The sequence below is a fragment of the Bubalus kerabau genome, chromosome 5, assembly GCF_029407905.1.
Source record: "Bubalus kerabau isolate K-KA32 ecotype Philippines breed swamp buffalo chromosome 5, PCC_UOA_SB_1v2, whole genome shotgun sequence".
NCBI classification, from domain to species: domain Eukaryota; kingdom Metazoa; phylum Chordata; class Mammalia; order Artiodactyla; family Bovidae; genus Bubalus; species Bubalus kerabau.
In genome coordinates, this window is record NC_073628.1 from 106,173,239 (window position 1) to 106,184,166 (window position 10,928).

General features: G+C 54.5%; 1 protein-coding gene across 3 annotated transcripts; it reads left to right on the forward strand.

Moving 5' to 3' along the window:
- Positions 1 to 7,277: 7,277 nt before the first annotated feature.
- HES4 (hes family bHLH transcription factor 4) lies at positions 7,278 to 10,667 on the forward strand. 3 transcript variants are annotated; one of them, XR_008714967.1, is made up of 4 exons: positions 7,278 to 7,648; positions 7,735 to 7,822; positions 7,905 to 8,751; positions 10,030 to 10,667. XR_008714967.1 is itself a non-coding variant. In XM_055582577.1 (4 exons), exons 1-4 carry the CDS (start codon positions 7,346 to 7,348, stop codon positions 8,279 to 8,281), a joined length of 669 nt encoding a protein of 222 aa, XP_055438552.1. In that variant the 5' UTR covers positions 7,278 to 7,345; the 3' UTR covers positions 8,282 to 10,667. The 3 variants fall into 3 exon arrangements, 2 of the variants coding, with proteins under 2 accessions (XP_055438552.1, XP_055438551.1); XM_055582577.1 differs by having other exon boundaries at positions 7,278 to 7,453; positions 7,553 to 7,648; positions 7,905 to 10,667; XM_055582576.1 differs by having other exon boundaries at positions 7,905 to 10,667.
- The last annotated feature ends 261 nt before the right edge of the window (positions 10,668 to 10,928 follow it).

A 10,928-nucleotide genomic window follows, 5' to 3' on the forward strand; every position in this document is an offset into this window, starting at 1 on the left:
CTTTGGCATTGCCTTTCTTTGGGATTGGAATGAAAACTGACCTTTTCCAGTCCTGTGGCCACTACTGAGTTTTCCAAATTTGCTGCCATATTGAGTGCAGCACTTTCACAGCATCATGTCTTAGGATTTGAAATAGCTCAACTGGAATTCCATCGCCTACACTAGCTTTGTTCATAGTGATGCTTCCTAAGGCCCACTTGACTTTGCATTCCAGGATCTCTGGCTCTGAATGAGTGATCACACCATCATCGTGGTTATCTAGGTCATGAAGATCTTTTTTGTATAGTTCTTCTCTGTATTCTTGCCACCTCTTTTGCTGCTTCTGTTAGATCCATACCATTTCTGCCCTTTATTGTGCCCATCTTTGCATGACATGTTCCCTTGATATCTCTAATTTTCTTGAAGAGATCTCTAGTCTTTCTTATTCTATTGTTTTCGTCTATTTCTTTGCATTGATCACTGAGGAAGGCTTTCTTATCTCTCCTTGATAGTCTTTGGAACTCTGCATTCAGATGGGTATATCTTTCCTTTTCTCCTTTGCCTTTAGCTTCTCTTCTTTTCTCAGCTATTTGTAAGCCCTCATACTTTTATGCAAGTTGTTTTAATGGCTGCATATGTGCATTTGTTGCCCATAGCAACAAAGTCCATTATAGAATAAAGTGTAATTTAGTTAACCAGTCTCATATTTTTGAATAAATATTGGTTGTCCCCACATTTTTACTATTACAAACAGCACATCTCAGGCATATGTTAGCTAAAAATAAAAATAAATACTTAGGGAATTCCCTGGCAGTCCAGTGGTTAGGACTTCATACTTTCACTTCAGGAGCACAGGTTCCATCCCTGGTTGGGAAACTAAGATCCCACAAGATGGAGCCAAAATAAATAAATAAAATAAAACTAAATACCTAAAAATAATTAAATATTTTAAAAGTAAATTTTAAACTAAATAAATAAATTTTAAATAAATAAAAGGAATGGGGAAAACCAAATTGTTTTCATATGAATTAATCATTCCATCAATTTCCCCCAAATAATCATAAGGCACCAAAGTTGTTAACATGCATACAACAGTTTAAATATTGTTTATATTATTCTAAATTTCTAACTTGACTCATTCCTTGCATAAATAATATTAGTATTATAAAAAGAAAGCCACAAACAAAACAAATATTACAGAATGTGAAAATCCCTGTCTTCTTCAAAAAACCATTATTTTGATTCTGTTTTTTGTTTTGTTTTGTTTTGTTTTTTTTCAGGCATGGCATGCAGCCAGCAGGATCTTAGTTCCCTGATTAGGGGTCAAACCCATGCCCCTTGCATTGGAAGCACTAAGTCTTAACCACTGGACCACCAGGAAAGTCCCCAGATGACCATAATTAAATATGGCACAAAGATAAAGGAATGAAACAACAATTCGAAAAAATTTTAAGTAATAAAAAATTTTACAAAGATAACAAAAATATGGTATATATAGTAATAGAACCTTTATTTTCTTTTAGTTACTTTATTGAATGTCACCTGCTTTGGACAAGAGGAACTAGATGCAAAGGCTTTTGGCAGGCAAAATGATAGCCCTGGAAGCATGTCTCGTGTCTTGGAGGCTTTTAAGCCACCACAAACTGGGTGGCTTAAAACAACAGAAATGTATTCCCTCACAGTTCTAAAGAGCAGAGGTCTGAAATCCAGGGGGACTAAATGACCAGGATTGTCAGCCTGATTAAAAATAATCTGATTTTACATAGCTTACAGAAGACATAAATAATATGAAATATAAAGGTACAGGAAACTGAAAGTAAAAGGAGAAAAGAAACCTACCACGTAATGTTAACTAAAAGGAAGCAGATGTGACCGTATTAACGGTTTCACTAACAGATTAACAAAGAAACCTTATAGTCAAAGCATTATTAGATACAGAAGGTTGCATAACAATAAAAGGTTGAGCTCACTGGCAAAATGAAATTATTTTTAATTTGTATGCACCTAACAACATGATCACAAATACATATGTTCTAGACAAAAACCTGAATATCCTATTTATGAAGTTACAATGGCTACTTATAAAGGGGTCTTTGGCTAATATTTGGTTTCATTTACAAACTAACTTAAACTTCCTAAAACCTTTAAAACAGTATCTATATCGTTTAATACACTTGCTTTTATTTTTAAGCCCTTCAGCCATCTAACAGCAGTAGCAACAACAAAAAACTCCCAAGAATATCCATGACCTCACTTATATCTATGCGCCCTCGTCCACTGAGGCTGCTATGGATACAGCCGAGTGGCTGTGCTTCTATCCTGACCCCATAATCTGTGGTGGAGCCAAGAGCCAGAGTGATCTACACACAACCTTCTCTCCCATGGCTTCCCATAAGCTTCCGAGAGAAGAGAGGAGCTTAGGCTTGTTCTTCTGACCACTCTGCTGGCCCTCTAATCTCCTCTGCTGTCCACCTGCCCCCACTGAGCACTTGGCTCCAAGACTGGCTGCCTTGCCATGGCAAAGAACTACAAAATTCCAGGCCGAAGCTGGTGGCCGCTTGCAGCCAGTGATGGAAAAGCAATAGGTCAGAAGTGGGTGTTTGTATACATCAGGGAGATAAGAGCCACTGTAGGACCTGCCAGAGCAGCACTGGGAGTGAACTCTGAGGGTCAAGGACGATGGCAGAATGCTGGTCTGAGAACTGAGAACAGTCAGATTCAGAGGAGGCTGGTGCCTCAGTCAGGCTCCACCACTGGGCAGAGAGTGCTCCAGCTGTGTGGATAGAAAGGTTAGAGTGAAGACTTGTTCCCCAAGTTCCAGAGGACTGAAAGGCACAAGGAGAAGCGGGAGGCAGAACCTGAGACGAGAGGCTGAGAGTGTGGAGGGAGGAGGCAGGACCCCAGGTTACACTGGAAAAGCAGCAGGATCTTGTAGTGCAGATGCTGACCTGAGCCCTGTGGGCGGGGCTTCCTGGTGGGCGTGTCCTCCAGGGTGGATGGGAATATGAGGGCTACAGTCTACACCCAGCACTTAGGATTGGCAGCTTGGTTGCCAACTCTACACCAGGATGCCCCATGGAGGCCAGGAAGTCCAGAAGATCAACCGTGTGAATTTTGAAGTCAACAAGGACTGTGACAGGAGTCGCTGGAGAAAGTGACAGGGAATCAGGAGTGAACCTTCAGAAGGTATGGGGAGGCCCCCCCCCAGGGTTGCAGAGGACTTCACAAGGTGAGATCTGTTAATAAGATGAGGTTCAAAGCTGGGACTTTTTTTGGTGAAGAAGAAACTAGTCTGGATGTGACCAGCAGGAGAGCAAAGCATACCTCTCCAGAGAGTGGTGGTCCAAGGAGACTGGAGAGAGAAGCACCCATGGAAGCCCACAGGGAGGTGGCATCACAGGCAGACAGGGTGGGAAGCTCTGTCACCACACAGAATTGGGGGGACATGGCCTCCCCAGTGTGGAGAGGTGTCAACATTCAATAATGGAGAAAGATGTTGACAATGCCCAGACCTCGGGGGAGGTACTGTCGTGCATCAGGTGTTGGGGGGATGCTCCAACTGCCCAGCACCAAGGGCTGAGGAAAGGTGTCTTGGTCCGCTGGCCTGTAAAAATGAAAGATGCCCCCTCAGGGTTAAGATTAGGGTCCTGGTCATCTGCTTCCTTCTTCTCTATACTGAATCCTGGGTTCCTCCAGCCCTAGCCTCTGCCACTTTATCATCTCAGCACCCAACTCCCATGCTCCAGGAGAGACCCTGCAATGACTCTAGCCTGGTCACATGGCAACTCTGGTCCTGGCTGCCTGAGTCCACAGCCTGTTGCCCCTTGGCAGGAGAGGAGGGAACAGGAGGATGGGGTTGCTGGTCGTGGTCTATGGTGTCTCTGATATCCTGGAACCCATGTGCCTGTGGAACGCTGAGGGCCAGGGTGCAAGTGCAGGTGCCACCCCCCTGTCAGAGGTTGGGAGGGGCCTGTGCACAGACAGCACCTGGCAGGCCCCCGAGGGGCACTGTCTGAATGTTGTGGAAAGCTGTCATGGGAGCCAGATGTGAGAAAGACCATCCCCCCACCCCCCACCAAGGCTGCAGCCCAGTGTCTGGACTGGAAAATACACTTATCTTCCCACACAGACTCCCCCACTACTTTTCCTGCCCAGTGGCCAACAGTGGTCCCTAGAGATGCCCCTGGGACCATCAGCCTACTGGGACTTGGCCAACTCAAGCCTGGATCTAGGAGGACAGATAGTTGGCCTTGGATAGCTGCAAAAGTCACCTCGTCAGATGGACAGCCAGTGCGGGAAGCTCCTGCGACTCTGTGAATGCCAGAGAAAGGAAGGGACAAGGTTTGGGGGGTGGGGCTGGGGATGGGGTGGGTCCAGGGCTTGGGCCATCTTAGCTGTTCCAGTTACTATTGTTTGGTAACGAATGACCCCAAAGCGTCACAGTAACACCAGTCATGTGAATCAAGAGTGGAACAGAACACACAGAGGTGGCTGGGAAAGTGTGAGTGGGGGCTCTGAAGTGGCAGGTTGGGATCACCTGTCTGGCAGCTGAGATTTCTAGGTTCCTAGCTCAACACTTATACAAGGCCTCTCCATGGGGCCTTTCCATGAGGCCAGTTCGGGTTTCCTCACAGAGGGGCCAGTGGTTTCCAGGAGTGAGTTTCCCAGGACAGCAAGGTTAAAGTCAAGCCTCAGAATTCATAGATCACCACTGCCCCTGTCTTTGCTGGTTAATGTCATCACAAAATCTCACCAAGGACACACAGGTAGAGTATTTGGGGTGGATGTATTGTAGCCATCTTTGGAAAATGCAGTGTTCCACGTCAGTATTTCTCAGCACAGTTTCCCCACTGCAGCCTAGGACTCTCCCTGCCTACTCAGAGCAAGGGAGCCCCTACGGTCCCCAGGAGTCCCAGGTCTTACCAGAGATCAAATCCAGATGTAAAAGGCAGGGAGGGGACAGCCAGAGGTAGGAGGGCCCAGAGAGAGAGTGGGGGTACAGCCCAGTGGGAAGGACACAGGGATGCAGATGACACCCCTGGGACTCACTCTGCTCTGGGTGACGAAGGCTCCTTGTTGGGGCTGGAAGGGCCAAGAAACAGGCTTCTGAAGACCCCAGGTAGGGAGGGGGTGTCTCAGAGGGTAGAGGGTACAGTGGGGCTTGTGGCAGAGGTGAATCCAGGTGACTCCGTCCTGCTTGCATGTGCTGGGTGCTTTCAAAATCAGACCTCGTTTATCTTCTCAAAGTGTGAAAGTGTTAGTTGCTCAGTCATGTTCGACTCTTTGGGACCCCATGGACTATAGCCCAGGGCTAAATGAAAAGGTAGCCCATTTTACAGGTGAGGAAAGAGGTACAGGAGGGTCCTTCCTTCAGTTGCTCAGTTGTGTCCGACTCTTTGTGACCCTTTTGGCTGTAGCCCGCCAGGCTGTCCATAAGATTTCCCAGGCAAGAATACTGGAGTGGGTCGCCATTTCCTCCTCTGGGGAGGGGGCGGGGTGTCTTCTCCCACCCAGTGATCAAACGTGCATCACAGGCGTCTGCACTGGGCCCCAGACTGGACCCCTGGGAAAGGGTATTGAGGTGGGGGCCAGCCAGCATCGCCACCCACCAGGTAGAATGTAGTGTGGGAGGTGGCCCTTCTGAGCTGCCAGTTGGGCCACTCTGCTGCTCAGAAAAGCCAAGCATGACTCTCCTAGACCCCTCTGGGGACCTGAAGCCACTAGAGCCCGGCTCCCACCTGTCCCTGCCCCTCCTCCCTTGGCCCTGTGGTTCCTTTCCATTCTGGGAATGCCACTTCCTCCTCTGGACTTGCAGCTAGCTACTGCTAAGTCGCTTCAGTCATGTCCAACTCTGTGCGACTCCATAAATGGCTGCCTACTAGGTTCCCCCGTCCCTAGGATTCTCCAGGCAAGAACACTGGAGTGGGTTGCCATTTCCTTCTCCAATGGATGAAAGTGAAAAGTGAAAGTGAAGTCGCTCAGTCTTGTCCGACTCTCAATGACCCCATGGACTGCAGCCTACCAGGCTCCTCCATCCATGGGATTTTCCAGGCGAGCGTACTGGAGTGGGTTGCCATTGCCTTCTCCAGCAGAGCTCACTGCAAAAATACCATCCAGACCACTCAGAGGAAAGAAGGCTTTCTGCTCCCCCCAAAACCTACACATTTCTTTCTGTCTCTGGAAACCATGTCATTATTTATTTTGCTCATTTGCCTTTTCCTCCCGCATCAGTTCAGAGTTCAGGAGAGGCTTCCCCAGCCCCAAGGGCAGTCAGGCCCACAGTGGGCCTCCAGAGAGGTTTGTGGGATGAAGACAAGACTGCCCAGGCCACCACGGGCTGGCATCCCCAGAACTCAAATGATTGTGCCCCACAAGGGAATTCAAAGTGAAAACAACATCAAACACGAAAATAAGCTTAGCCCTCTTTCCTCCACGTGCTTCTTTGAAATAACAAACAGAAATGTAACAATTATCCTTCCTTTTTTGTGAGTTCTACTTTCTTGGCTGCTGCTTGGCTCATCACTTTTGGGTAATCCAGAAGAGAGTGACATCACCAGTGACCATACATCATTACATCTGGCTTGTGTCATCATCTACCTTAACCCTGAGACATCACCAGCCTGACCAGTAACATCCTTACATTCCATACCATGACAACATCCTGCCTGTGATGATGTCACTATCTGCTCTGGGGCATCACTTTCATTGGCCCTGTGATGCCACCCTGCCTCCCTCACGACCTTGGCCAGTCAGCTTCTCTCCTGTCCAGCGGCTGATGTTCCATGTCCACTGTGTCCCCGGCATCGTGCAGGTGCTGCTGGAGGCGAGGGTCAGATTCGCAGGCTGCGCGAAGGTCCAAGGCCCCGGCGGGATCCGCGGAAGGCGGAGGCTCGCCGGTTCTTCGTGAGAGCAGAAGGGCCCCTCGCGAATTTTCCTTTCAGACTTCTCGCGGTCCCCGCTCGGCCTGAAGGTGAGCCTCGCGCCTCCGCCCTCCCGGAGAGGCCCCCTCCCGGCGCATCGCTCGGAACTGGGGACCGGGGCGCGGCGATTTTCCCGCCTGTCCGGCGTGGTCCGAGGCAGGCGCGGGCGGGGTGCCCCGGCTAGCCTTTGTCGCCAGCGGGGTCTGTGGGCCGGGAGCTGACTCGTGACTGACAGCCGGCGGGGGCAGCGGCCGGGGGCGGGCTGCCCGGCGCCGGCGGCTCATTGGCTGGCTCGAGTGTGGGAAAGAACGCGGAGAGGGATTCCCACGCCCCGCAGCCGCGCTGCCTTAAATAGCCGGGCTGCTGCAGACACGCGCTTGGTAGCTGAGCCTGGGACCCGCGGGAGAAGGGCCTGCCCTCGGCTGGGGGCGGCGAGGGGGCGCACCATGCCTGCGGACATCCCGGGGAAGCCGAGGGCCTCGCCGCGGGCGGGAGCGCCGGCCGGCGCCAGCCGGACCCCAGACCAGCCCCGGAGCGTGGCCGAGCACCGGAAGGTGGGGACCTGGCCGGGCGTGGGTTGGCAGGAGCGGGGGGGCCGCGAAGGGGAGAGGGGAGCTGACGCCTGCAGGACTCAGTGGCTGCCGGCTCCGCAGTCCTCCAAGCCCGTCATGGAGAAGCGGCGCCGAGCGCGCATCAACGAGAGTCTGGCTCAGCTGCAGAGCCTCCTCCTGGACGCCCTCAGGAAAGAGGTGAGTTGGGGGTGGGGACGAGACTGGGGAGCCTGGAATCCCAGCCTTCCTGGGCGGCCCGCCGCCCTCACCGGCCCCGCCCGCAGAGCTCCCGCCGCTCGAAGCTGGAGAAGGCGGACATCCTGGAGCTGACCGTGAGGCACCTGCAGAGCCTGCGGCGCGTGCAGGTGACAGGTGAGGCGAGGGCGGCGGCGAGGGCTCAGGGGCCGGGGCTGAGGCCGCGGGCGCCGACCGCCTGTCCCTGCCACCCCCGCAGCTGCCCTCCGCTCGGACCCCGCCATCCTGGGCAAGTATCGCGCCGGCTTCCATGAGTGTCTGGCCGAAGTGAATCGCTTCCTGGCTGGCTGCGAGGGCGTCCCTGCGGACGTGCGGTCTCGTCTGCTCGGCCATCTGGCAGCCTGCCTGGCCCGGCTGGGGCCCGCGCGCCGCCCGCTTCCACTGGCCCCAGCCACCGAAGCCCTGGAGCCCGAGATCTACGCGGGCCGCCCGCCGCCGCCAGCCTTTGACGGCCATTGCCCCTTGCCGCGCCCCGGGGCGGCCTTGGCACCCATCTTCCTGCCCGGGTTGGCCCTCGCCGCCCCCGGGGCCGGGGCTCAGGGCCAGGGCGCGCCCTGGAGGCCGTGGCTGCGGTGAGGCCGCGGCCCTAGAACCGACTGAGACTGTGCCAGAAAATGGTTATTTCCAGAGATCGGGTAGGGAATTGTGTTTTGTCGTTTTCGTGAAGGGTCCAGTTTGGCCGAGGCCCAGCGCCGGGGTCGGTTGATGTCTTCTCATGAACGGGCGGGGCGGGCCGGGCCGGGCCCGGCCGTGGGGATTTATTCAGCTCCCACCTGGACCGGCCAGTGCGCCGCGCAGGGGTTCGCCCGGCCTTGAGTTTGGCTGTGTCCCTCTGCGCTGAAGCTGACTGCCTCGAGGGAGGAGGGTGTGTGTGAGATGTCCCTGGGGGGCTCAGGCAGGACTGGAACAGTTACCACTTTCCCAGAGCGTCTCCCAGTGCTGAGAAGAGGTCGTGCATCATCCTCGGGCACAGTTCTCTCCCCGCAGCCCCTCCTGAGGCCCCTGGAAGGCAGAGACGTGTGCACGCTGTTGTCTCTGCGGCTGAGGTGGGCTGAAGCTTGGGTTCTGGCCTGGTGCACCGCCTGCCTTCTCCCGGGGGAGCACAGAACTACTCTTGGCACCTATGGGTCAAGCCTGCCCCAAGCCAGTCTCTGCCCAGCAGATGGGGGCCAGCAGGAGAGGGCATCTGAGTCCTAGAGGCAGGGCCTCCGATCCGCCTGACGAAGGGCACTTTGTATTGGGGCTCACCTCCCGCCAGAGCCCAGTCCTCCCCTGAGAGGGGAGTCCCCCGACAGTAGGAAGGAATTGGGGGTTCATTGGCAGGCCTATGCTCCTGTCTTGAACACTGGCTGTATGCTAACCCCACAATACAGTAATCCTAGCCGGCGTGGGGCATTGGCCGGGCAGCCACTGTCCTGTGGTCCTAGGTCTCCTCAGGCTGCTGCTGGGGGCTGTGCTCCAGGGGCAGTGAGGAGGTGGTTGAGTCATGTGGCTGACACTGCAGTGTCTCATCCTGAGCCCTCTGAGGTCAAGGCAAGATGGGTTTCCCACCCACAGCCAATTTCATCAGATGGTTGCCAGCCACCTGCCTGGCCAGGGAGCATCAGGGAGGAAGAGGGTTAGTCACTGCTAGAGGCTTATCTCCTCCTCCAATGGCCCCAACAGTTCCTGAGCAAGGTTCATCTGCCCTCCAGGACTCAGCTGTGCACACCAAGCAGGGCCCTCCAAGTCCCACCAAGCCAGTCCCCTCCTGCTCTCTGGCTGCCTGGCCCATCTCCCTGGGTGCCCAGGGTCTGGGCCAGTGGTTTGGGGCAGTGGCAGCCATGTGGGCCAGGAGCCACACCCTGGGACCTGCACACACTCACTGGTCCAGGCCCTGGGGAGGCTCAGAGAGCTGGGTCACCAGCAGGACTGTGGGGGAGTTACTGCTGACCAGCCTGGGAGGCCCTCCCAGCAGAAGAGTTGCAGAGGGTCCATTTCAGGAGCCAGAAGTTCAGCTTGTTTGGGGAAGGGGAGCTGTTTGGGGTGGAGGCTCAGTGCAGGAGGGGAAGGCAAGGGACTTTGGGATATGAAGCCAGGTGGTTGGGTGGGTAGAGGGGTGGACAAGGCCTCCTCAGAGCTGGGTTCCATGTGGCCTGAAGGAATAAGAGGGATCTCCCCACCTGGTGGCCAGAGGGAGGAGGGCTGCCCAGGAAGGTCACGTGGAGCTCGGGTCATAACTCCTCAGGGAGGGGGCAATCACAGTGTCAAACCAGATCCCCCTGTTCCTGGGCTGTGCTTCCCTTTACTTCCTTACTTCCTATTCCTGGTCATCTGTCCTCAAGACGCTGTCGCCAAAGAGGTGTTTGTGCTGAGGCCCCTGTCAGCCCTCCAGGGACCTCTCCGGCTCTGAGGGAACCACACTGTTCCTCAGACAGGCAAGTTCCTCGTGTCTCTGTCCCTTCCCTGCCCTCTTTGGCCTTTCCCTACTCAGCCCCCTCCCTGCCCCCCGAGGTTCTCTCCCCACTTTCCCACCTGAGGCAGCCACCCCAGGCTCCAAGGGCTCTGGAGGCCAGGGCCCTGTCTGTGTCACTCACTCCTATCCCCAGCACCTGCTTGGAACAGAAAGATGCTCAGGCCATACAGGCCTCATTAATTAGCTTGGGTGAAAGGCATGTCACCCTTGATTAGATCAGGGAAGTCTGAGGAAGCACAGCTGAGGCTGGGCCCCCTCCCCAGGCTGCCCCTGGGCAGCTGAGGGCAGTATCCTGGCGTCTGCTGGGGGTGGAGCCATGGCCCTTTCCACACTCAGCCTGGACCCCTGCCTGGTCTGTGGAGAGCTGGGGTGGACTCTTCTTCCTCCCACCCTCCCCACTCTTCACCCATTGCCTGTCCCTCCCCTGCCTCAGAGGGGCTCTGGGGAATTCCTCTCTGCCGCAAACCCTCCCCCCACCCCCCAAGTATTTGTGTTTTGGCTTTTGTCTTGCAGACTTTCTTGATGGATAATAGAAGAAGCACCTTCTCTGGACAAATGTGCGGAGTGGGTGGGGAAGGAACCAGAACTTCCTCCTTCTGGGGGAGGGTGTGGCCCCTTTTCCCCCCCACTGGCAGGTGGAGCTGCGTTCCTCTGTGGCCTCCATCCGCCCAGTTCCTGGCGGGGACCAAGGGTCAATGAGTGTTTGCTGAATTCCTGTGTGCAGTCAGGTGCTCTGCCTTCCTCTGTGGGTGTCTTGCCCTGTGGAAC